The sequence below is a fragment of the Herpailurus yagouaroundi genome, unplaced genomic scaffold, assembly GCF_014898765.1.
Source record: "Herpailurus yagouaroundi ecotype Mexico unplaced genomic scaffold, PumYag 196, whole genome shotgun sequence".
Taxonomy (NCBI): domain Eukaryota; kingdom Metazoa; phylum Chordata; class Mammalia; order Carnivora; family Felidae; genus Herpailurus; species Herpailurus yagouaroundi.
The window spans coordinates 23,144,027-23,170,607 of NW_024412427.1; the positions used below are offsets into that span (position 1 = coordinate 23,144,027).

The 26,581-nt window shown below is 50.5% G+C and overlaps 1 protein-coding gene across 1 annotated transcript in view; it reads right to left on the reverse strand.

Moving 5' to 3' along the window:
* JAG1 (jagged canonical Notch ligand 1) overlaps nt 1-25,830 on the reverse strand; it is a 36,438-nt gene extending 10,608 nt beyond the window's left edge. The window contains exons 1-12 of the mRNA XM_040447705.1: nt 25,335-25,830; nt 24,603-24,908; nt 15,945-15,996; nt 10,324-10,578; nt 8,396-8,456; nt 4,426-4,556; nt 3,803-3,922; nt 3,261-3,374; nt 1,935-2,048; nt 1,240-1,353; nt 773-819; nt 259-432 (exon numbers count right to left, since the gene is read on the reverse strand). Coding sequence (XP_040303639.1) covers nt 259-432; nt 773-819; nt 1,240-1,353; nt 1,935-2,048; nt 3,261-3,374; nt 3,803-3,922; nt 4,426-4,556; nt 8,396-8,456; nt 10,324-10,578; nt 15,945-15,996; nt 24,603-24,908; nt 25,335-25,415 — 1,569 coding nt within the window. The 5' untranslated portion in view covers nt 25,416-25,830. The remainder of the gene's footprint in view (nt 1-258; nt 433-772; nt 820-1,239; nt 1,354-1,934; nt 2,049-3,260; nt 3,375-3,802; nt 3,923-4,425; nt 4,557-8,395; nt 8,457-10,323; nt 10,579-15,944; nt 15,997-24,602; nt 24,909-25,334) is intronic.
* Between the last annotated feature and the right edge of the window lie 751 nt (nt 25,831-26,581).

The window sequence follows — 26,581 nt, forward strand, 5'->3', positions numbered from 1 at the left end:
GGAGGGCGGGGGGGAGGGGGGTTTGGGGGGGAGAGAGGATGGGGGAGGGGAGGAGGAAGAAGGGGGGAACCAAGGGAGGAAGAGGGGAGAGGAGGTGGGGAGGGGGAAAGAGGAGGAGGAGGAGAAGGGGGAGGGGAAAGAAGGGGAAGACAAATGGAGGAAGAGGGGAAGGGGGCGTGGAGAGGAGAGGGCAGAGAGAGGAGGCAGAGGGAGTTCTGCTGTAGAAACTTGGCCTGTGGAGGTTCTAGCACAGCTCACCTGACAGAGGTTTCCAGAGAAACCAGTGGGACACAGACACTGGAATCTGTTGATTTCATTCTGACAGTGACCCCCATTCAAACAGGGGTTGCTGGCGCATTCATCGATGTCTCTCTCACAGTGATCGCCTGCATAGCCAGGTGGACAGATACAGCGATAACCATTAACCAAATCCTGGAAGAGGAAGAAGGAGGGGGGAGAAACACATGCTTTTTTCTATGTATTCCACAAACACGGGGCTTCAGCGGTCTAGCATGACTGCTGCCGTTCCACGGATTCACTGAAATCACCAAATGCCAAGCCTCCCGAAATGCTGAAGGGGAATTTCTACATGCATGCCTTCAAGATGGCTCCCAGGAGGCTGGGGGTAACACAAGCCCAAGTGAAACTTCCAGAGAATCACTTTTCACCTGCATTTTTAAATCCCTGAGAGACAGAGCTCTCCCAGGGTCACATAAATCTCACAGACTTGGGTCAATCATTAAGGTTTTCATTTAAGCAAAGATTTACATACCCGACAGGAGGCGTCATTCTGACACTGGCCAAGGCAGTCATTAATATCTAAAAAATAAACAAGTCTTCATATTAAAGAGGCAATTTACATTGAAACTAGGCTTAATTGAAAAGTGCTCTCCGCTCAGGACAGATAAAAGCCTCAAATCAGATTTCCTGTGTGCTTCCCCCTGACAGAAGGTTATTACACTGGGTGGGAACCCTCCCTAATTCCTCCAGAATGAGCGAGTGAAACTTCACATCATTGTTTTAGCCACCTTATCAGAATATGGCTGTTTTACTGGCTAATGAGCCTGATAAAGTGTATGTTTTCATTTCTGCACTGATCACTCCCTCTCCAAAAACATTCCCACTCAGGTTTTCCTTTTATCACTCAAGTCTTAGCACTGGAGCCAACGTACAGGCTGACAAAGCCTTCAATAATACCCAAGTTTCACAAAAATCAAAATCGAAACAAAAGGTACTCACTTATGTCACAATTCTGACCCGTCCAGCCTGGGAGGCAATCACAGTAGTAGCTGGCAATCAGATTCTTACAGGATTTGGCATTTACACAAGGTTTGGCCTCGCACTCATTTGCATCTGAAAGAAAACGCGGAGGGGTAGTGAGAAATGGAGATTTATCCCACCTCCCCCAAAACACCCTAGCAATAGTTTGCCTCCAACAGGAGACATGCTAATAACCTAAATCCCAGATACTAGGTTCCCGCTATTTTGAGCAGCTGATCCCTCTCCCTAGCCATTATCCAATAAGGTATGCTAATTGATAACTTTCAGGCTGCTGGTTAACAACTGGCCCCCAGCCGGAAGAGCAGAAAGCCACCAGGCATTGCTGTACAACACTCCACGCAGCCTAGTTGCTGGGATTTAAATGTGGCAGCAAGAATGCAGACAGCTCATTCCTCATGAGACCATCCCTGTTTGGAACCCAGCTGAACACTCCTCGGACAGACGATTGACATGGTTCAAGGGATCCCACGACTTTCCCACAGGGCCTAAAAGAGCTAGGCCATCTGCATTCGAGTTCTCTCTCACAGGCCCGCCGGACTCTCGACAATAAATTACTTTTTAGTAGGATGGTGTGCAAACTCACACCACCACAGGCTCATCTTCTATAACAGCTCTGATCATCAAAGCTAACCTCGGTGCAGGAATTTCCTTACCTAACTGGCACGTTTTGCCAGTCCACTGGGGCGGGCACACACACTTGAATCCATTAACCAAGTCCTGGCAGGTGCCCCCATGGGAACAGTTATTTGGAGAACAGTCATCAATGTCTGTTGGACAAAAGGGAAAAAAGAGCTGGCATTTTAATCTCAGTCCGTTTGACAATTAGATAATTTAATGCCAACCCTTACACGAGGGGCCTTCACTTAAGAGCCAGACACCTGCTAGAAGTGACCGCTATGACGATAAGGCCTGATTTTAGCTTTAAATCCTCCAGTGCCCCAGTTCATTTAATCCCCAACCTAAGCAGCAGGGAGAGCCAGCTGGATCCCCAGAGCATCAACCCATGGGTAACATGGCTCATCTAGCTCTGCCTACTCCTTATTTTTAAAGGAAAGTTCCAGCATGGCTCAGGGGTAGCTAAGAAGTAGTAAGGAAAAAGAACTCTTCTTTACTGGTAGAAAACATTATTCTTACTTGCTCACAGGGTTTTCCCAAAATTCCATACCTGGGGTCTACATCCCACCCCACACCCTCTACACTGGACTATATACAGTGGCCTCTTCATTCACCTACTACCCACTTCTGAAGTACCAGGCTTTCTCTGGGAATTCGGTCATCGGCTCCTCACAACCCTAAGAGATGGGAATTGCTACTGTCTCCTTTAAACAGGGCACCGGGAGGTAAAGACCAGCCCTAGGAGAGGCAGGCAGGTGCCACAGTGCCAGCCCAGGTGATCCGACCCCAGAACCCACATTCTCGACTGTGCGTGCTGAGCACAGTGGTTCTCAGGCCTGGCCGCACCTCAGAAACCCAGGTGCTTATTACAAAATGTGGACTCCCCAATTCCAAAGGGAAACTGTGGGAAGGACCCATCTGCATTGTCCAGCACCCAGGTGGTCCTGACGTGCAGCCAGGCCTTGCAGCCACAACAACCCTGTAGCCCAGGTCTCTCTTTGGGGGCCACCTGCACCCATGATGAAATCCAGGAGTGACAGCCTCCCCCACGGGCAGCCTCTCCATGGCTGCAGGAACCAGAACCAGAACTTGATTTGAAGGAGGCAGAGCTCCAGGGAGCACATGCAAAGGATGGAGGTCTCCCATGGAGAAGGCTCTTCAGTAGCAGACACACGTGCTAACTTAGCGCAGGAGGATGAGGGTGCAGCGCAAAGGCCGGAGAAGCCCCAGCCAGACTCCCCACCAGACCGCTGGCAGAATCCACCCCTTCCCACTGAGACCTGACCTTGAACCAAGTCCAGGCGCCTGCCCCCAACCCCGTATCTGATCCTCCGGAAAAGACACAGGCCACAACCCAGACTTACTCGTGGAACACGTGGGGCCCGTCCAGCCCGGGGAACACTCACACTCAAACCCCAGCGAGGTCTCCCGGCAGCTGCCCCTGTTGTGGCAGGGGTCAGACAGGCAGGCATGCTCCGCTGCGAAAACCAGGAGGGCAGTCAGCAAGGGGCTCCCGCTTGTCGCTACCTACGTCCTCTCCCTGCCGCCAAGTCCCACGCCTGGGCCACCAGCTCAAGCTCGCTTCGAAAAAATGAAAGCAAGCATGTGCTATAAGCCCACTGTGTCTACAGGAGACAGGAAGTCCTCTTTCTAAGTGTCTCCAGTCACATTCCAAGGCATCTGTGAGCCGGGTAGCCGCATGGCCAACACCCCACCCCCCCAGGCTAGCCAGCATCACCACAAACACTGGTGCTGCTCAAAGGAACTTTCAAAGACCCACAGAACTGCTGAGACAACCAGTCTTCACTTTGGAGGGTATTTTCATCTTTTTACGTGTCCTTAAGCGTGTTATTTTTTTTCTCAAGCTGAGGGTAGGGAGGGGTCTCATCCTGCCTGGGCCACTTACCGATTTCACAGTTGGGTCCTGAATACCCCTCAGGGCAGGAACACTGATACTTGTCAGGACCTGTGTTGCTGCAAGTTCCCCCGTTGAGACAGGGCTGGTGAGTCCCACAGTAGTTGAGATCTGCCAGAAAGACCCCAGGATGGGAGCAGCTCAGAGAAGACCATACAGGCTGCTAACCTGCCATGTTTCTAGCTGCACCCCTACCCCCACCCCGTTTCTGTTTCAAAAAATAAAACCTGAAGGGGCACCTGGGTGGCTCAGTCAGTTAAGCATCTGACTTTGGCTCAGGTCGTGATCTCAGTTTGTGGGTTCACGTCAGGCTCTGTGCTGACAGCTCAGAGCCTGTAGCCTGCTTCGGATTCTGTGTCTCCCTTTCTCTCTGCCCCTCCCCCACTCGTGCTTTCTCTCAAAAATAAACATTAAAAAATAAAAATAAAAAAATAAAACCAGAAAAAAATACCGCCAACCCCAGCACTAAAAGCAAATTCAAATTCAGAATTAAAAGTCCCTGCCAATAAAAATAAACAAAAGTAAAAAACTCGATTCTGGCTGCCCCACCCCTTAAGTCTTCCTGTGCCCAAGGCCCCCGTCCTGCCCCGAGATCCAGTCCCCAAGGGCCCTACCTTTGTCGCAGAGCTGGCCGCCCCAGTTGGTCTCACAGAGGCACTGCCAGGGCTCGTTACAGGTGCCATGGACACACCCCGGGTGCGGGATGCACTTGTCACAGTACAGGCCCTGCCAGCCATACTGGCACCTGGAGACAGCACACTCTGCTTTAGTCCTTGGAACATTTGGGGAGCGCAACGTCATTTAAAGGCAAGGCTAAGAAGTCCAGGCCTTTCCTGTCTTGTTTCATTTTGGGGGATAGGACAGTTGACTCTCAAGGTTTACGCGGGGGCTCCGTCTAAATAAACATTTTCAGTAGTTGGGCCAAGGTCCCCTCCCAGGCGACTCCCTACAAAAGCAGGGCTGTCTGGGGAGAGGCCGGCGGGGGCTGCCCTCACAAAGCCACTCTCTTCTCAGACTCACAAGGCTGTGCAAGGGTGGGGGCATGGAATAAATCAAGACCCCGCTGGCTACGGAGGCGAAGGAAGGACTCTCGGGTGACAATAGCCATGTGAAAGTCTTCCTAAACGCGGCACTGCTGGCAGCTTTTACACAGCGGCCAGGCTCTTTGTCTAAACAGCAAGTCACGACCCCAGCGCGCAAAAATGCAACAAGACACCCCAGTGCGGCAGGAAGCTGCCTCCCGATGAGGCTTTAGGAAATCACACAAGGGGGGGTGGGGAAGGGGGCACCCTCCTCTGGCAAAGGAACCCACTTTTGCAGGAGGGTGAGGGAGGCAACAGCACTTGGAACCAATCCCATGGATAATTTACGACCCACTACCGGAGCTGCTTAGGCTAATTCATTTTAGAGTTATTTCTCACTTTGCAAAAAGAAAAAAAGGTCAACCCAGTTTATCTAGTATTGGGGAACAGAGTCGAGTTTCCTTTATAAGCGCCTCATTAATCAGACTCTTCGGAGGCCAAATGGTGCCTTTGATCCCCAAACAAAAACACAAACATAAACCTTCACCTGGGGTGGAGGAGGGGCAGGGTCTCAGCCACCAGCCCCTCAAGTTTCAAGCCCTCGGAAACTTTAACTGCCTTCTCAAAACTCAAGCTGTGACAAACAGGAGGGGCCCCTGGAAAGCCTGGTGAAGGTGGGGTGAACTTGGTACAGGGATGGGCAGAGTATTTCTATAACAGGACCTGGGAAAAGCTGAGGGAAGAACTACCACCACCCTCCCCCACCCCCAACCACTCAGCTGTAACTCTGGAAAACAAGCACCCCCAAGAAAGGAAAGCTTTCCGTTTCCAGAGAGCTGGAGGCAGGCTAGCAAATCCTTGTCATGGGAAAATTATAGGGATCCAGCTAATAGCTAATCACCCACGGCCAAGAGTCAACTTAACCCCTGAGAACACTGACTAACCACTTCCTAACTTCTACAAACAAGCCATCCACACCCCAGTTCAAAGAACCACCAGAATGCGTGGTTTAAAATGAATCAGACAGAGGATTTGGCTTTATGTAAAACAGAACATTAGTCTAAATGACAAGTGACCATTCAGAGGAGTAAAGAAAAAAATCTGGCAGAAATTTCGTTAAGAAAGTGGGACACTCAAGTTCGTGGGAGTTGGGGGGGGCAGGGTTCATTCAGTAAAAGATGAATATTCCTAGCTTGAAATATTAAGAGGGAACTGATTTGGAAATAGCAGTATTTCTTACTGTCTTCTTACTCCCTTCCAAATTAAGGATCAGTACACCTCTTCCATTTGCCTAATAAAAGAAGAGGCAGCTGAGGACCCAACCTCACCTCTTAATTAATGAGCGCTGGATCCCCAAGCATAAAAAAGAAACCACAAGAGGCCACAGATGACTTCAAAAGAAAACAAATAAAAATACTGACCCTAAAGAGGCATCCACAAAGTTATCCCAGTTAAATAATCTATGATTAAGGTTCTCATGAGAATTTGAAGTGACTGTCTTCATATGATGATTCATCATTAAGTTTGATATTATTGGCAGGCTTGCGATAAAGCAAGCATGTGCAACCAGGAGAAGGAATCTCAGTCTACTTGGGAACAACAAAACCAGTAAAGGTTTCTCATGTGAGGATAAAAAAAAACAAAAAAACAAACAAACAAACAAAAAAAACCACCTCTGTAATACATAATCCAAAAGACAACTTACAGGGTAACTCGCCATTCAGCTATTTCTGGAGCAGGACACAACCTGAACCTCCTGGGCTAGAAGGTTCTGTTTTGATTTTCCTTCAAGGTAGGCAGAACAAGATGGGCTGAGGAGACTATGCAAATGACGTGTGGGAAAGTCGCACCTTAAGTAAATAAGGGCACCGGTGCGTGTCTGGGCAGGGAGTGGGAGGGGAGACTTCGAAAGAGAAAGGGCTAAATTCTGGAAACAAAGCCTGTTGTTCTGGCTGGGAGGGCCCTCCCCTGCGCAGCAGCATGCCTATTCTGATGACAGCAGCAGAAATCATGGTCGGACTCCGCTGATACCCATCTGAGCTCTGCACGAGGAGCAGGCCCAGAGTGGCTAATAGCGCTGCTGATATGACTTTCTCCAGGACACCCTTAATTATGAAGAGCACAGGTAGGTGGATTCCTGCTCAACCTTTGACAGCAATGCTGTTAAATACTACCGTCAGCTGCCACCATGGGGCTTCATATGCGAACCCACCCAGCCTTCCAGAAAATAAACTTTTTTCTCAAGTGTCAGAAGAGACAACTTCAGGTCAGCCTGGTTTTACTGGACTTCCAGCTGCCTTGGTTCTCACTTCAGTGTTAAGCCTCAGAGCTCAGTGTCCCCCCTGCATGGGAGGGGAACAGATGCCGTGGTGGAGCCATGAAGGTAAAGACCACAGAGAATTCTCTGTAGAGCGGCAGTCCTCAAAATACACTCACTTGGTAGGCTCTTCAAAATGCAGATTCTTGGGCCAACCCCTGGACTGGGGTCCAGTGGGTGGGGGGCAGTACCCAGGAATCTGAATTTTGACGGTTCCCTGTCACTTCAAGGGAATTCTGACTTGAGTACTGAGGTTGGGGGCAGTGATTCCCAAAGTCCGGTCCCACCAGCAACGGCAGCAGCACTGGGGAGCTTGTTAGAAATGCAGAGACTTGGGCCCACCCAGACCTATGGAATCAGTCTCTGCATTAGAACAAGAGCCCCAGGTAACATCTGTTTGAGATGCACTGGTTTAGATTGTTTTATATGCTTCCCTTGGCTCAAACCAGGGTGGCGTCTGGGGCAAAAATGAGAGGCCCCAGGGATCCTTTTGGTGTCACCCTTAATCTGCTAATCCTGAAGATTTGGGAGGAAGGAGAGTAAAGTGGGAGATTGTGTCAAAATGCCACAGACACCAACACTATTTCCTGAAGCAAGCCTTTCCTAAATGGGCATAATGTACATTTCAAGAAGGCTCCAAAAACTGTAATCGTGAACCAGTCGGGGTGGGTCTCTGGCTTCTGCATTGTCCGGGACCATAAAAGAACAGACTTCAAAGGCCAGCAGCAAAAGTCTACATTCATCAGGCTCAACTGACAAGATTCCAGCGCAGCCATTAACCTCTCAGCACCGGCCGGCTCCCGCCTGCAAAGGGGCCAGGAGATTGTACTAATCCCATTCTAAAGAATGCTCCGCTGTCCCCTATTGATGGGAAAAGTGGGGGAGGGCTAGGAGATGGCAAACAAGGTTGGGGGAGGAGACAGACTCAAAGAAACCCACATCCCTCCATCTCATCCATTAGCACTTTAAGGGGAAGATTATAAAAACGTGTTATCAATTTACAGGACAGTTAATACATGAAGTCACTGACTATGCCCATAAGAGTTTTTTTTTTTTTTCCAAGAGAGAAGTGTGCACATTCCACCAGACAGCTGGTATAATTTAATAAGCTTCGGATGTGCCTATTTGAATTTTTTTTTAAAGCTTTCTTGCCCTCCAAAGAAAAAGAGGCGTATTCACAATAAATTCAGTCCCTCTCTTGCATTAAAGAATTAAAAGATAATAATAATAAGTCTAGTCATTTACCTGCAGTCACCTGGGAGTTTGCAAGACCCATGCTTGGGGCTACAGCCCTGTCGGCAGATAGCTGTAAAAAAACACAACACAGAAGGATGTGTCAAGCACATGGTTTCGTGCACCACCACCATCATGAGAATGGCCTAGCGCATTAAGCCTACAAAATCCACGATTTTAAGAGATCTCATGTCAAGTCCATTGTAAAGAGAGGAAGATGGGAGGTGCCCAAATAGCAAATCCAGCTTTAAACTTCAAGGCTGTGCTAGCAGATCTTCAAAACATGATCCTACTCAGAAACAAAATGCAGGCAAGTTGATGGGGGAGGGGGATCTTCATCCAGTCTGTCTAAACAATAGCTACCCTGCTCCCTGTCAGTTCCCACCCTCTCCGAGAGAACAGGAGCTGTGATCCTTCCTCCTCTCAACCACTCAGTCCCATCCCAGCACATTCAGATGAGCTCCAGCCTTCTTAACCCCTACATCACCATCCCCTAGAATACCTGATGTCTCAAAAATCCCATGGGACTAACAAAGCCAAGCAGGCTGGCTTCATTTGGCAGGCTAATCTGGGGGCCAGCTCTGGTGGCACTTCTGTGAAGTAGCCTCACAAAGCAATTCTGCTTCCTTGATTAAAAGAAAAAAATTTGAACAGATGGTAAGAAATACTACACATGGTTTTTAAGTAATTGTTACTGATTTTTTTTTAATTTTTATTTTTTTTTAATTTATTTTTGGGACAGAGAGAGACAGAGCATGAACGGGGGAGGGGCAGAGAGAGAGGGAGACACAGAATCGGAAACAGGCTCCAGGCTCTGAGCCATCAGCCCAGAGCCTGACGCGGGGCTCGAACTCACGGACCGCGAGATCGTGACCTGGCTGAAGTCGGACGCTTAACCGACTGCGCCACCCAGGCGCCCCTAAAAATTCTAGTTATTTAAGAAAAGTCCAGGAGACCTGAAGATTCCTCTTCGTCCCACTCCTTAGTCACAATTCAAAAACTCCCTTTTTGGGGATATCTTGAAAGAATTTACCAAATTATGTGAAATTAGCAGAGGACATTGAAGTTTGTGAGGGCCTAGTCTGGTCAACTAGACTTACCCATTTGCAGTGAATTAGAAGCTTTGTAAAGGTAAAGACCACAGATAATTCTGTGAACATCTGCGTCTGTGTACTAACTCACTGAATCTGGGCAGAAGGGCTGGGACAGCAGACAGCACATCTAAAAGCCTGCACTACTGTGGATGGGCCCAACTCTACACAAGTAGGAAAGCTCAGGTTCACCACTCACCCCCACCCTTCAATGCCACGGCCCCCACAGATGCACAGTGAAAGCTTGCTGTAAGGCCACCCTGAGCTCAGGGGCTGTCATTTCCTACAGGATCATAGGTTCAGGCACTGAGCTAGCCCTGTCCCATGTGGCATCTGTTTTAGGTCAGGTTCCCTTAGAAGCAGAGCCTGAGAAAGGGATTTGGGTACAGGAGAAGGGAACTGAAGGCAGCAGATGGAGGCAAGGGAAGGAGCTGAGCAGGGGTCTCAGCTGGAGTCTGGCTTCAACCTGATCCCAGGGGAAGCTCTGGAGTGTGAACGGAAGCACACAGTGCCAGCAGGGCTGGCCTTTGTACCCCCAATCCAGTCATTCACAGACTGCGAGCAGTAGGGAAGGGGCAGGGAGTGGCTGTTTGGCCAAGGACAATGCTCCAGAGAAGAAACAGCTGTGAGCTGTTAGCAGCCAACATTCAGCAGTGGGGGCGGGGATGAGGGCACCAACAGCATCTTCTGTGCTCGGCATCTTTATGCCTCAGGCCTAGAAAACAGACCAAATATCCCCCCTACCCCACACTACCGGAGACAGCCACTTGACCCAGCGTGGAGAGAACTGGACACCATCAGCGACAGCCACTCCCAGCCTATTAACCCACCCAGCACAGGCCCACACACCTTTGTTACATTCGGGGCCCATCCAGCCCTCCATGCAAGTTTTGTTGCCATTCTGGTCACAGGCATAGTGTCCAAAGAAGTCATCTCTGGGTCGGCAGAACTTATTGCAGCCAAAGCCATAGTAATAGTCATCACAGGTGACGCGGATCTGATACTCGAAGTGGGCAATCCCTGTGTTCTGCTTAAGCGTCTGCCACTGCCTGCTGGGGTTTATCATGCCCGAGTGAGAAGCCTTTTCAATAATGCTGTCAGGCTCTAGAGGCAGGGGGGAAAAAAAACAAACACACACCAACAATAAAAAAAAAAAGCACTGATTGCATTAACATTCACATCAGAGCCTTCTTCCCTGACCATTTTGCCTACTTTTAATAACTAAAACCCATGTGGTATAAAATTCAAACAGTACAAAAGGACAGAAAAATGAAAAGTGTGTCCCCCTCCCCAGAAGCCTACACATTTATTTACCCTTTTTAATGGGTGCGTAGTAGTTCACAATCTGGGAATAAAATGAAATACATTTTCCCTAGTTCCTCACATATGTGCATTTAGGTTATTTTGGCCTTTTACAATTAAGCAAAGCCACAAAGAACATCCTTGAAACTGTCTGTCCATGTGCCTGGTTCTAGTAGTAAGAGACACCCTAGAAACGGAGTGCTGAGTCAGAAGACAGCACAACCCATCACTCCCATCCGCAGACAACCCCACACAGCCATGAGTGATGCCGTCAACTTGTCCTTCTCCCTGCACAGGAAACTGGGTTTCCCAACAGCAATGCCAACATAATATACTATCAAACTTTCTGATCTTTGCCTGATAAGGAGAGAAGTAGCTCTTATTTTAATTAGCATTTAATTAAGTGATGGTGAGCACCCCTTCACGTGGTTACAAAGCCATTTGTATCTGTTCCTGTGAACTGTAACCTGTTTCTCTCCTCTGCCAAGTTTTCTATTGCATTATTGGTCATACCAATTTGCAAAAGCTCTTTACGTATTCTAGAAAGCACCTTATCTCAGGTAAAGGTTAGCCATCTTTCTCTTCTGGTTTTAGAGTTTCGTGTCTTGCTTTAGAAAGACTTTGCCTACTTCAAACTCTTCATTGGAGCCGAGGGGTAGAGTTACGTTCTTAAGAAGTGATAAATTTGCCACCTTTTAAGCTTGTACTTGTACCTCAAACTTGATGCATTTCACCTTTCACCTTTGCCCAGAAGGCACAAGGGAAAGTAACACACCCTAGTTTAGCGACAGGTAGACTGAGGGTTTTTCTGAGCCGAGTCATGCTCTTTAAAAGGTGCCCATTGAAAATAAACACACTCAGAGCTCAAGCAGCTCTCAAGAGAAATAAGAAGTGGTCCCTGCCCTGAGGTCACTTATAATCTAGTCTCAGAAAAGAGACAGGTACGAAAATAAATCCAAACACTGGGTGCCAGGAGTCCAGGGGAGGGCTGTGAAAAGGAAGCAAGGCACTAAGCACCCCAGCCTGGTCTTGTTTGTTTTCTTAAACCTGCCAACACCAACCCTTCACCGCCTTGTCAAATTCAAGGCCACCTTGGAGAGACAGTATTAGGACCTACTAGCAATGTCTGTGATTTTTACCCACCCACATCCCTGTTTTTCTAGGCTCAGGGCCTGTGCTCATTTACAAGGTTATACAAACCCAACAGGTGACCAAAAAAGGAGGCGCTCCTGGGGTGGGGGGGGGGGGCTTCATCCACATGACTCCCAGCTTCACCCCAGGGTCAACCCTCTGGGTTTAACTGCCATGTGGGCAGGACAAGTCTTGAACAAGCCCACACACCTGCAGACTTACACCCCAGCACACACAGAACCACTTGCAGATAACACTTTACTAACATTAAGTTTTGCAAATAAACACAGGCCAAAGAATGACAAAAATGTCCTTCCATTAACTGTATGTTTGCTCTGCTGGTTTAATTTGAAAATGTAGCAAGCTATTACCACATGATTATGAATTCTGCATAAAGGAATTACTTAAACACATGGCTCGAAGGCCTCCAGCATCTCTCAGGCAGGTAACGACAACAAACAACTGAGACAGGAGTCCGGGGCGATCCTAAAGGCCCAGGCGGACAGGTTGTTTCCAGTAGTTCAGTATACTTTCCTCCCATTTCTAGGAGATGGGAGAACGATCATTTCAGAATCCTCAGAATCCCCGATGTGGCTAACAGATCTGTAGAACTAACCTCACACCTGTGTGGCAGATTTTCCCTGGCAGCCCCCAGGCAGGGAGTCAGGTGCGTCTAGGGCATGCTTTCTGGCATTTGGGTTACAAGACAGCCAGTTTGCTGCCTGCTTCTTCTAAGCATCTGTCACCTGAATCCTACTTCCTCTCAGCTTGGGGCACAGAAGTGCATCTGGGGTAGTTCACTTGGGAGTCCAGCTTCAGGACTGGAGAAGGACATTAACAGACCCTCCTGAGACCTTAGCTGTGTGAAAGTGGAGCACAAAGCCTGCCCCGCTGCCCCCCAGCCTTGCAGGCCATGGAGGTAATGAGGTGAGTCTGAGCATAACCCTGGGGCCACACTAACCCATAAACCTACTAGACAGGAGCGTAGCCAAGATGGTGAAGCTAGAAGGAAAACCTGGTCTAAGTATGCTGGTTTGTGTTCACGTATCTACGGAACAGTCCCATACACTGAAACCATCTGTACAGGAGAAAAAGGAAAAATCTGTACCCTTATGTAGTACAGTTTTGAAACATAATGGAAATGACCTCGGAGGACTGATGCCAGGAGCGCCAGGCTCAGACAGCACTCTCTAACACACAGACAGTACCTGGGCTTTGTCTGGGCCAGGCTCTTTCTGCAGAGCTGATGGGAGAAGGAATTCTCGGTCCTAAACCTCAGGGCTCTGCCTCTAATCTGAAGACAGGATATCTCCAACTTGTTTGGCCCTCGAAGAGTAGCCAACTCCATCTGGGTTGCTACACAACCTTAGCCTCTGCCCTCATGCAATACAGTCCCATGGGAGGGACAGAGATTGAAGAGTAATAAGCAAAACCTTCCAGCCTACATGAGTAGCACATGCAAAGGCCCTGTGGCGGGACAGAATGTGATGGTACATTTGAGGACAGAAAGGTGACTGGTAGGATAGGACCAGAATATGGATAAGGTGGAGGACAGTGTGGCATGCAGGCTGGAGCTAGCAGGGAAACAAGATGGCTGTGCAAGGCCTTTTGGGCCACACAGAGATGTGTCCCAAGACTATCAGGAAGCCACCAAAGGGCTCTCAGTGAAGATGATAATCGAATCAAATCCAGATGTACTCCAGGACCTAATAGAAGATACTATGTTGATCATATTTCAGGTAAAAAAAAAAAACGAAACACTCTCAAAAGACCAGGATGGCAGAAGAATGGAGGAAGCATGGGAGGTGGACAGGAGTAGATATGGATGGACTAATGTGGTCACTAGTGTAGGAGTTCAGGTGTTAGCAGATGGGGACTTGGACCAGGACAGTGGCAGGGGATGTGGCGAGAGGTGGCAGGATTCCAGTGAACTGTTGGGAGAGATTTTCAGAACTTGGAGGTGGATTAGATATGGATGCTATGGATGCTCCCTTAGAAAGGGAGGTACACAGGGTGTCTTCCAGATTTCTGGCTCATGGTTCTACGTGTTGAAATGCCAGTGCCAGTCATCCATGAAGGGCCCTAGGCAGGACCTCATCTGAAGAGAGAAGATGCCAAATTTGTTTCTGAACGTGAATTCAAGATCCCTTGGAAGCATCGTAAAAAGAGACGCTGAATAAACAAGTGGATAAAGCATTTCCTCCTCTCGGGTTCACAAAGGGAGTTCCAGTCACCTGCATATACTGGGCATTCCATGACTTTGTGGCCATTCCTTTCTTCAAGGGTAGAGGTCTGAAGTTCTTTATCCCTGCCCTAAGCCCTTCTTGTGCTATTCCATGGACTTAGTTACTCTCTCCCCAGCGAGGAGATGCCCCAGAATCCAAAACCAGGGCCACCCTGAAATGTAGACAACCATGGGCAGCTCTAGATGGGCATCCGCTTCCCAGGGGCCCAGGAAGGGCCCTGTAGGTGCTAGAGGGTCAGTGTCCTGATCCAGCCCTTACCATGAGCCAGGATCTCAAGGATGTTCACTTTATCAGACTGTTCTAACATCCAAAAGGGAAGGGAAAAGAGGAACACATGTGCACCAGAGGCTCTCTGGTCTATTTCCCTCCCTCCCCAGCTCTGAGTCTTTCCCATGCTTAGTTACCATTGTGACCAGGTCACAGTGACACAACACTCAACGTTTGTGTTGTGGGGAGGGAGGAGAGAACAAAACGGTGTCTGTGACCCTGACTGGTCCTATGACCCACAACCAAGGCTGGTTACCACCCTCCCCTCCTACCACACCACAGTGGGACAGGGGTGCCCCTCGGAGAGGAAGGCCACAGATCTGGGTTTTGGATGTCAAAGCAAGAAGGGGGATCCAAATGGCCTGGAGCCTCTGGCTCACCAGGGCTCAGCAAGGGCTATGTGGCCCCCAGTGGCCCAACAAGCCATATGCAGCCTGAAGCAGCCTAGCTGGTACCAAGCCTCCAATGTGCCCACTCTGGGCATGCACCATTCTCAGATTCAATTAAAAAAAAAAAAAAAAAAAAAACATGATGAGAAAATGAGGGGAAATATTAGCAGCAGCAAAAACAAAAAAACCCCAATAAGACAAACAAAACAAAAAAAACCACAAAGAAAGGGTGAGTTAGAGAAGCAAAAGGAATGAGACATTCAGAGAATGGAGGGCAAAGACAAAATGTTGGATCAACCCTTCCTCCCACGCAGACTAAGGGATTTCAACGTGAATCACATTTTCCCAGGACGATCCTCCCAGCAAAAACGGAATGCACAGTTACTGCGGGTGAGAGAAGACACTTTTAAGTTACATGTAAGAAGCAAAGACTACACTTTATAAGCCAGGCTGCTGCCAGTTCCAGACACAGCCTCAGTGGCTTCCCCACCAAAAGCCACCCCTTGAAGCTCTGAAAAAGCAGCCTGCACTGAAACAGTCATCTTTCAGAAGGGGCCAGGCAGGTGTGGTACCTGTGAGGCTCTGGGATTCCACTTCAATGAAAGGTCTGTGGTGCACAGTGTGGGAAAGAAACCCTGACTGCCTAGAAGCTCACCTGCCCACCAAGTGAAATTCAAGGTCGGCCTTTAGATTTAGAGCCCAGCGCCACCTCCGCAGGCTTTATCTTTCCGATGAGAGATTAAGCACTCACTTAAAGTTTAAATGGACTTTTAAAAAGTCACCACTTTGATCCTTTAGCAGTCTACAAGGTTTTAACATTGTAAAACCATTAAGATCTCTATCCCAACGATAATCTAGGTCCCTTAGTCAGGGACTGAGTTAACAGGGAATCTGTCCTGGCTACTTAATGTTCCAAGCGAACGTTCTGGGAAGGTTATGGAAAAGACTCCGTGGAGCAGTTTGCCCTGGAGTATGGGCCCTGGGGTAGGGACACAGGGGGCAGACGGCAGGGAGTGGTACAACTCCTCTGAAGCATTCAGGAGACAGATTCAGCTCTGACACTGCTGTACTCCAAGCACTGTGCTTCCACAAAGACGCACCCAGAGAAAAGCCCCTTGCCGTGATAGATACTTACGGAGAGTGTCATTGCTGGAATCCCACGCCTCCACAAGCAAAGTGTAGGACCTCTGCAACACAGATAAACAACAGCTTAGTATTCAGAAATAGAGGTCAGGGCCCAAATGTCTACCTTGCTTGGCCTCCCCACACACTCTGCCAAACAGAACCACAAAGCCAAAGTGACAACTCTGTTTGCTGTGGAATGGAGGTCACCCAACTCCCCTCCCTGGCACCCACCCTCAGGTTGATGCTTTCACCTGGTGGGGGCCCACCGTGGTCAGTCAGGACCGTTGTACGCAAGCAGCCCAAAGTCATCATGAGGAAATACCACCTCCCTATATGTGAATGCTATACGGTTTTCCAAAACTTTCCAGACCCTAACTCCAGTGCATGAGAAAAACACACAAAGAATTTACTCTAAGCTAACCTAACCAGGTATTTGTACCGGGGGAGGGGAGGCCCCCTCATCCAGTGAGGAGGGCTGGCTATTGCTAAGGTTACACTTTGGGCCCTGGTGGGGCAGTCCCTAGGGAGGCCCCCTTTTCCTTTTCAGAACCCCTTTGAAAGCCCTGTCTGTGTGAGACCATCTCGGCTCCCACAAGTATCAGGTGACTCTAGGAAGCAGGAGGGGGTAGGTGCAAAGAGACTAAGACAAAGGCGGTGACCTAACTTGGGGTGTTTAGGGGGCAGACTCTGGGGACCAGAGTACAAAAGGGAGAAATAATCACACACCCATGGGTTATAGCTATTGACGGACTTATCTGTCAATAAGATCTAACATTCCAGGAATAATCAGAGTCCACTAACTAAACAAATTCCCTGGACACTGGCAGGATGCCAGCTATTATACTGAAGGCACCTTTTATCTTCCAGGTTTATCTCAGAATTCTACCTCCCCCCCAAATCCAAGCCATTAGCAAATTCCCGCTTTTACTCAAATCTTCATTTGTAATTTAGAATGAGGTCAGTCTCACAAAACAGCAGGGTTTAAATAAACCTGCTATCTTGAAGCTGGAGAAATAGATGGGGGTTGGGGGGAGCACATGAGCCCTTCCTCCGTGTCCCTGAGCTGTCACTGTCAGATACCAATGCATCGGAAATAGTGTGCATTTCTCAAATAATCCCGTGCCACCAGACACACAGCCACCATGAGAAGGCACCCACAAGGTGAAGGAAAAAAATGGAACATGAGAGGGAAAAAAAAAAAAAAAGAGCTTCATTCATAACTCTAGACAAGCTTACTGCTCAGAGACACAGCATGCCGTCTCTGAATATAAAAATATCTTGTGATAGACCCTGCTTTGGAATTCAGCCGAAATATGTTTCATACTCAAAGCAGAGCCGGATTCCATTTCGTTCACTGATAACTGTGGGAAAATGCTCTGAAAAGCAAGCAAAACCAGGCAAGCCGGGGCACATACCCAGCCCTCTCCTGTTTGGTGGCCATGGGTCCAAATTCATTGTTGTCATCGTTAATATTTTATTAGTCAAAGTTACATCTTATTTACAGCCTCTAAGTTTCCTGGGACTTCCTACAAATTACAGGACTCTTCCCTGAGAGCAGCAAGAAATTACATTTCTCTACTGATTGGAGGTGAGAGCCAAATCCAAATGAGGCCAGATGTGTATTCTGTATAATTAAGCCCTTCGTTTGCTGGCCATGTTGAGACCCACGTTCTACACTTCCACGTATTGTTGTAATTAATCCTGATTAAATGCATTGATATCCACATTTCTGACAGACTTGCACGAGCACTAAACACCTAACATCCACAAACCCCACAGAAAGGAGAAGGCGTGCCGGGACTGAGCTGGCATGACAGTCTTAACCCTGCTTAATGAATGCTCAAAGAAGGCAGCATCCTTCAAACTTGCACAAGAACCTGGAAGACCAAGCTGTGTACCTGGCTCATCCTCACCAGAACTGGTGAGACCTCAGGAGTTGCTGACCAACACCACACAACCCTGAGGGTTGGGTGGCACAGAGTTCTGGACAGGGAGTGTCCTGATCTTCCGTGAACTGCCTTCTTGGTGGTGGACATGGGGTTTGGGCTGGGGGCTGCAGCACTGGCAACAAGGCCTTGCCAAAAAAGAAAGAAAAAGCCCTGGGCCATCTCTCTTTCTGGTTTCGGAGAAGGACTTATGGTTCTGGGCCTCACCTCCTGGAGCAGGAGGATTCCTCCCACCCAGCCTTCAGAAGAAAGGATTCCCTCCAAGGCCCCTATTAGGAGGCCCTCTTACCTCCCACTCCATCCCCACACTATAGATCAACAATCAAGATAATTTGGTAATGATTATTACTTGCTAGGAACTTTAATTTTTCCCAGGCCCACGCTTGACCTCTGTACATCCCAGAATATACTTCCAGACTCCAAGATCCAGACCACGCACACACTTTATACCATCCTATGAAACCAGTACCAGGCCAAAAATCAGATGCAATCTGCTATGATCTTGTCACGCCCAATTTGTCACTGCAAATCTGACCCCCTCCCCCGACAGCGGAGGCCAACTCACTGGGCATCCCCCACCAATGGCTCGGGGAGGGGGTGCCAGGCCAGATGATGGGCAAGTGTTCCGACTCAAGCTCCTATGAAAATACCACCCACGAGAATCACAAATAGCAAATACCGGGATTTTTCTGGGTTTCAAACTACAAAAGAAAGACTAGAATCCCCTTGCTTTCATCTCTTCTCTTCAATCTCCCCAGAACAACAGCCTGGGGGCAAAGCAGGAGGGATGGGCAGCTAACACAACTTCAGCCTGGGCCTGTGCCCCTTCCCACCTCCAGGCCCAGGGGATGCTGGCAACAGTGGCTGGTTCTTATTCTCGTGCAGCAGGAAAGAGGGACAGCCAGCTTTCAGAAGGACTTCCACAGCCTTTTACCTAAAGGAGGGCCCCAACTTCGAAATCCCAAGGCATCCCAGGATCCCAAGGGCCTCTTCCCGCCCCGGGCACCGTGGCTGCGGGAGGGCTGTGTTCTGCGCCCATCTGACTCCTCAGTGGTTACCTTGGCACCGGGCAGAGTGGTAAGCACTTAATTGCCACATTAAGAAGGGGGATGTAAGAAACAAAGGTAATTGTGTTGGCAGCTGGGAGCTTCCTTTTCCTGGCAACAGCGGCAGCCAAACCAAGCCCTGAGAAGAGGCTGCTTCCATTCCTGCCAAGCTGACGGACACAAACAAACCGCCATCCAAACGGCACGCGTGCGGCGTCCAAAACCCCAGGCCACCGCGACAGGCGGCCGAGGAGCGCACACCCTGGGAATGCCCGATGTGCCCAGGGGGCCATTGTGCGAGTCAGTCGGCCCCCGGGTTTGTCTGGGGCCCTGTACTCTGCTGACTCAACTGTCGCTTCCTGTCGCAGGCCCTGTATTAGCAGTATTTTTGGAGAGGCCGCATTATTCTCTGTAATCCTCATTTCAGTCAATTCGGCCACACTATTGTCCTGCCTGCGTCTGGGTGGCCACAGTATAAAATATTCCAGTCACAAACATACCAAATAAAGGCTTCAGAGATCGCATGTGTGGGCACACGCACACTCGCACGAAAAATTCACGTGTCACAGGGCGGTGGTGAGGGGAGGGCCTGAAGAAAGGACAACTTCCCCACAGCATCCAAGCCAAGACAACTTCAGCCATAGACAGCAATTCAGTGTGCAGGGCTTGACATTTCAATAGAGTCCGATCTGGTTACAAAGGGCGATTTTCTCATGAAAGCCCACCTCAAAGACTCACCGAGTGGGCCCCAAAGCTCATATCCAGATTGGAGAGGCTCAATGAGATGCCCCCACCCCCTTTCCCATCATTACCCTTACCTGTTTGAAAAGCATCCCACTGATAATTAAATGCACCAGTTACAAAAGGGTGGCGAGGTTAATAGATAGAATACCGAGAAACCAGCCAAGCACAACCGTCCGGTTCACACAGAGCAAGCCTGAACAAGAAGCCTTTCTACTTATTTACCAAAAGTGCACAAAAACTGGGCTGAGCTGGTAGAGGACTCTGAATGTTGGACTATTTATTGTACCACTTTTAACCACTGGGAGCCATGCTGCACAATTTCTTCCCTGCACATGCACCACACCAGTGACAAATGTCGCCGGCCCCGTAAAAACAAGGGCCACAGGGGCAGGGCAGTCCATGCAATGATCAGAAACCAGCAAGGAAATCACAACACAGCCACTCGGCATCACGAGCCAAGAGAAAGGTGGAACATTTCTGAATGCAAAACCTTATCCCCGCCTCTGCTACCATTCTAGAAAACATGAGAATCATCACATCCTAACACATCTTCCTCAAGTTGAAAAATTGGTTCAACTTATTCTGTTCTGTTTTTTTTTTTTTTAAGTATATTTAAAAGCTGGAACCAAGTGTCACTTCTCTCAGCTCAGAACCTAACCTAGGGGGTTAATATGTAGGGGAAGGAACATGCTTATAGAAGTTTACCAAGGGGGGGGGGGGGAATGCTCAGGAACATTTGCTTTTATGGATTATCATGCTGATTGTATGCACATCCAGATATTATGCATTCTTACATTGTAACTAATCTTGAAAAGCCTGACATTGGAACCAAGTTCTGGCCTTTACAATGGGCTGGTGGCTGCTATGAACCCAGTCAAGGCCTCTGTTTACATTCTTGTTTTCAGATCAGGAACATGATCTTTGTTGCCTTGGCTTCATTTTTTCATGAACAACATTTTGTCCACCAAGCTAAACCTTCCACATGCCTTCTATCCAAAGGGTCCCTTACCACTCTTCGCTATAAAGATTTTACGCAGTATTCAGAGCACTGATTCCAGGGAGAGGACATGCCTGAAAGTGGCTGCTGCCACTCCTCCTTATCCATCCAGCTCCCCAACAGCCTTGATGCCAAAAGCTTCACTGTTCTCTACAAATGTTTGGAGTCCCTGTAGAATTATGGGTGTGGAGTTGGTGGGCTGCAAACTCCTATAAGTATTGGAGGTTTGAATAAGTTGCTAAGAAACAACACAACAAGGAGGAAGAAAACACAGAGAAGTTTACACCTAGAAAAGAAAAAAAAAATTAAAAACCAAGTACCTTGCAGAAGGATTTCATGTGGGGAGCAGCCACTCTGAAGACACTTAGCACAAAGTGAGTGCAGCTCTTTCCCCCAAGCCTGGTTTTGCAATACAGACCTGTCATTTCATCACTTTGACATAGGTGTCTGGGAGCAGAAGAGGTTTTCTCCACATAAGGAAGTCCCTTGCTCCAAGCCCTTATACTCACATGTGCCGTTTGCATGCATGCATGCATGATATGGCCACATGGGTTGCACACACTGGCTGTAGAAAGGAGCCAGTTCAAATGAGAACCCCATCCCTCCACCTTCTGCGTGTCCACACCACACTTACAGAGGCTCAGGGTCCAGGAAACACAACAGAGGGCATAAAGGCAAGGACACTGTCAATTACATTCTGTGATTAACCTTGTGACATCTGATTTACCCAAACCCCTGGCAGTTGCTCAATCAGGCCTTAAGTATAAAGGAGACCAAAGTTGGCATCACTCTGGTATGCAAGAAACACACTTCATTGGATTTTCCTGAAAAATTCAGCTGCTCCCAGCAAGCCTTTTATCACTGTCAATGGCATTTAAATAGGACGCCAAAGGAACAGACATCTCAACCACTTCCCCCAAAGTTTCTCTAGATTCAGTTCATTGCAGGGTCTGCAATGGATCAATAGAGCGAACTGGGGTTCTGGAGTTCCTAAAAACCTTTTGGGGCTGGTTAGTAGTAACTTCATTAATGTATTCTTATTAAGCAGGTACCACTGGGATTCAGCACTAATTTGGGGGAGGCACGACCTAACCATTTCATTGATTTATAAATGGTTATTCCCAAATCACTTCCCGTTGAGCCCAACTACCTTCCATAATGTATGTTCTTATCACTAGGTCCCCCTGATTGGAGGGTCATAAATCAGGCCAGTTGCTTCAAGTCAAGACCCTGTGAGCAGCACTGGAACGGGGATTAGAAGCCACAGATGAGAACCACAGGCCTGGAGCTGGGGCAGCAGACATCAAATGGAACATAATCAGATACTATCCGACGGGCAGGCCCACCTCTACAGAGCCTCCCACATGGACACTGGAATGTGGACTAGATTTCAAATGTGGCCAAATTATTTCCTCTTCTTCCTCTCTAGAGCACGAACAGTTATTTGATTGGGGTCATAATCCCAAACAAAAGACATGAATTACACCACCTTCCAAACTGACCTACTGTGCACCACGAACCAGGATTCTCCCACTGTCCACACATTTGGGAGGACCCATGTGGACAGTAACTAATTGTAGGGTCAGGGGCTCAAGTGGCTGGAAGTCCAAGGCGTTTTTTTTTTTTTAAAGACCATATTGTCTTTCCGTATTGAATTTTGTACCAAGTTCAGTTTTTACCTATTCAAGAAAGTCAGTTCTAGATAGACATGCTTATTAATATTTAATTGCCAAACTGAACGAAGCTGCACTAACTACGTCAATACCTAAGTGCTTTCACTTCACTTAACACTCACCCTGGAATCATTCTTGAAAGTTACAGACTGTGGTGTTTCTCCAACCACACTCGGGAAAATAAACTAAAACAATACACCTAAACTCCACTTTCTCTTGGGAAGTAAAGCTTATGTTTCACAGCAGGCCTTTTAGGGGGGCAGGGTGGAGACTCATTTATGAGTGATACATGCACTTGGCCCAACTTCAAAAGAACCACACTCAGTGTAGCCCCAGCGTTCTCCCCATTCTAGAAAAGCTGAGAGTCTATTTCATGGTTGGTGACCCGTGGGCCCTGAAACCACAGAAGAGCACCAGCAAATCAATCGTCTCCCTGCCCCACACACGGCTTCCTGCTCATTCCCCATCTAGGGCTCTGCCAAGTGTCAAATGGGGACAGACACACACCTAGGTCACTTTCCAAAGCTAGGCGTGGGGGAGCAAGGCTCCTTGTTCTCATCCAAGCGGTCCTCTGACCCTACTCTCCAAAGTGAGCCTCAGCCAGGCCTGCAGCTTTTCCACATCACTAATAAGATTCCTTTTATGGTCTTGTGAAACGCAAGGGGCTCCGGACTGATCCTCAGGAGGGTGGAACCACCTGCAGGCCCCTTCCCCCTAAACTCCAAACACAAGTTCAAGGGCGGTCAGTATTCACAGTTAACTTGGGCCCAGTCAGATTAGAAAATGGCCAGCCTCTTTAAAGTTCTCCCTAGTAGGGGATTAACAAACAAGATAAACACTCTTTGTAAAATTGAAATCCGGCAACAGACGAGGCGGCCCTCGGTTCTCAGAGAACGCCACATACCACAGGTTTTTATAAGCCCCTTTTAATGTCATGTTTCTGATAACTGTCTTATCTCACCCATGGCAGAGGGCACTTTATAACGCCAGCTCCAGGAAATGTGGGCCTTGAGAGCCACCCCAAGATACACCCACACACCGGCACGCATTCACCAAAGTACCCTCCCTTTCCATCCCCTCCCAGGGATGCGAATCACAGCCCCAGCCTGCGGGTAGGAGGCAGCAGAGTGCACCCCAAGACAGCACGTGGTGGAGAGTATTCCCCTGGGCATTGAGCACCGCTCCCCTCCCCTCCCCCACTCCACCTCGCCACCCACCCTCACAGACTAGGCCAAGCCCCAGTCCTGGCGATGAGCCACACCTCCCGGACAGCAGGAGCTGAGCAGAGGGCACGAGCATTTTCCCCTTTCCTCCCCTTCTGCAATCACACTCATCTTCCTTCTACCCAATTTGGGATGTTGCAAGGGCCTCGTTGCAGAGTCGGCTGGCTGGCCTAGCTGCACCGGGGCGGGGGTCCACGCACTCGCACTCTCAGCGGCCGCCTCTAACAGGCCCCCCCACTTCCAGGCCTTGACACGCCCCCGGAGGCTAGCGGGGGCCGGGCGCCCGCCGGACGAGGGCGTACCCCCGCCCTTCCCCGGGAAGTTTGCAAACACAGCTGGTTCCAGAGCCCGGGAACCGCTGGAAGTGAGGCCACAACGGCTACACCGCGCGGGGGCGAGGGCAGGAAGGGGCCGGCAGGGGGCGGAGGCTCTCGGGTTCACAGCTCCAGCCGCAGCTTGGAGACACCCCCCAACCCCCCACCCGTCTCTGCGGCAGCCGCCCCCGACCCCTTACATTCAGCCCAGAGCGCGTCCCCGCACGCCCCAAATCTCCCGGGGAGCAGCGGGAAACGGGCTCCCCCACACCCTCCAGGAAGGACACGCCCGCCCTCCCAGCCGCTCACGAGAAAGGGGAGGGTGCCGATTTGGACGGCGTTCGAAGGCCAGAACTGCGCCGCGTCGCCTTCCATGGCGCATCAGGTTTAATTGGTTAAGCAAAGATCATCTATAATGAACTCCTAGCTCGGGGCGGGGTCACTCTAGGGCCTTCGTGTTAGTTGCAAGTTTAAACCAGACTTCCTGGGAGCTTTGCCCCACAAACCTCTGTGGACTCCCCACTTTTGGGCGCTTAGCAAAAAAGCCACGAAGATAGGGCCTGCTGATAAGTAACTATATAGTCTCGGCTGACCAACACCCCACCCCACCAGACTTTTCTAGTTAGCTCGGAGTTTCAAGCCAAGGTCCTTTAAATCCCTCTCGCAAGAGAGAGGCGCGTGGGTACGGACCTCGGCGGGCCTCCCTCACCGCGTAGCCCACTCACCGGCCACGCGAAACTGAAAGGCAGCACGATGCGGTTGCGTTCGTTGCCACGACTGGCCTTGAGATTGAAGGTGTTGCCCCCGATGACAGGAGTGGAGCCTGAGCCGAAGCTGCAGGGCCCCCCGGCCGTGACGCGGGACTGGTACTCCTTGAGGCACACTTTGAAATACGTGTCACACTCGTCGTGGGAGCACTTGCGGTCCCCCGGGTTCCGGACGCCGCCGCAGCAGTTCCCGTTCTGCAGCTCCCCGTTCACGTTCTGCATGGACAGGATCTCCAATTCGAACTGGCCGGAGGCCCCGCACACCTGCCGGCGAGGGAGGGAGGGAGGTCAGCGCAGGGGAAAGTTGTTTTCTTCGAGGGTGGAAGTAGCGACTCCCTCCCCGCCCGCCCCGACGAGCCCTCAGCGCCAAGTGAAAATAATTTTGCAAAACTGAGTGCAAGGACTAGACGTGATTCCCGTACAAAAAATGCACGAGTGCAGGAGAAATCCGACGACTGCCCCCGGGGAGAAGAGCGGTGAGAACGCAGCCCCCTGCCCCGCCGGGAGGATACATTTAGGAGGCCGGAGGCTCCCCCAGCCCTGGTGCAGCCTCTCAGGCGCAGGGACCCGGCGGGGAAGCCGAACGCCCGAGGGCTCCCGAGCCCGTTCCAGGCGCCCAACCGCAGGCGTCCAGGGCGCTGCGAGGAAAAGGAGAGGGCGGGCCGGGAGGGAGGCCCGGCGGGCTCCTACCTTGGCTCGCAGGGCGCAGAGCAGGGCGAGCAGGAGGCTCAGGGGGCGCCCGGGCCGGCCGCGCGTCCGTGGGGACCGCATCGCTGCGCCGCGCGCCGCGGGCACTCGGGACGCCGCCGCTGCTGCTCGCGCTGGTGCTCCGACCGGTGCTGCAGCCGGTGCTGCCGTCGCCGCTGCCCCTGCGGCCGCCGCGTCCCGGCTCTAATATACTCCGCCGATTGGAGCATGCACGACTGGAAAACAACACCACTTTTCAAAAGCTCTTTCAAGAGCGGCGCGTTCCAGAAGGCAAAGGGCCCGGCCTCCTTTTATTATTCTGATCGCTTCTTTGAGGCGCTCCCCCTCCTCTTCCACCTCCGGCTTTCTTTCCTTCTCTCGCGCTCCCCTTCTTTTATTATTATGATTATGCGCAGCCTTTTATTCCCTTTCAGATCAGCTGCTTAGAAAGGAGAGAGGGAGGGGAGAAAAAAAAAAAAACGAGCCCAGCTCGCGGGCCGGCCGCAGGTAACACAATGACGCGTGCCCGCCCGGCTCTCGGAGAGGGACTCGGAGAGCCCGTCTGAGAGCAGCGGCCCGGGCTGGCCACCTCTACCCAGCGCGCGGGGCTGGCGCATGCGCGCTTATTAATATTCATGAGGGGGCGTGTCGTGCAAAAGACACGCCCCTTCCCTCCGGTTGATGGGGAGGGGGAGTACTGGGAGGAACTTGGAAGGGGCTCGGGGGCTTAGCGATGCGTGATAAGACCTAGACGTCGCAGGGCCCGGTGCACACCCTCGTCCTCAGGATCTTTGGACCAGGCGGGAAGGGGGGCAGGGTGCGGCGAGGAACTTGGTAGGGCCCGCTGCTCAGGGACTCGCAGGGCCATGTAGATGGCCACGAGCCCCCTCGGACTCCTCGGGTCGGGCGCCTGTGCCCGCCGGTGGAGGCCCCAGGTGTAGGCGCCGCGGCGCTGCCTGAGCGGTCGGAGCGGGACAGCTTCCGCCTTCCAAGCCGCCTGCGTCAGCTGCGGCTTTTGCCCCAGGAGGAGGGCCTGCCCGCCGGGAGCCCGGCCCGCTTCCCGCGAGCAAGCGAGCCGCCCAGAGCGCGCTGCTGGCAGCAGTAGTGGCAGAGGCGGCGGCGGCGGCGGCGGCGGCGGCGAGGCTGGCGTGCTTGCCGCCGTCTGCTCGCCCGGCGGAGGCGACCTGGGCAGGCGCTGCTGGGAACTTTGAAAAACTTTCCCGGAGCCAGGCTTGCCGCAGATTCGAGGG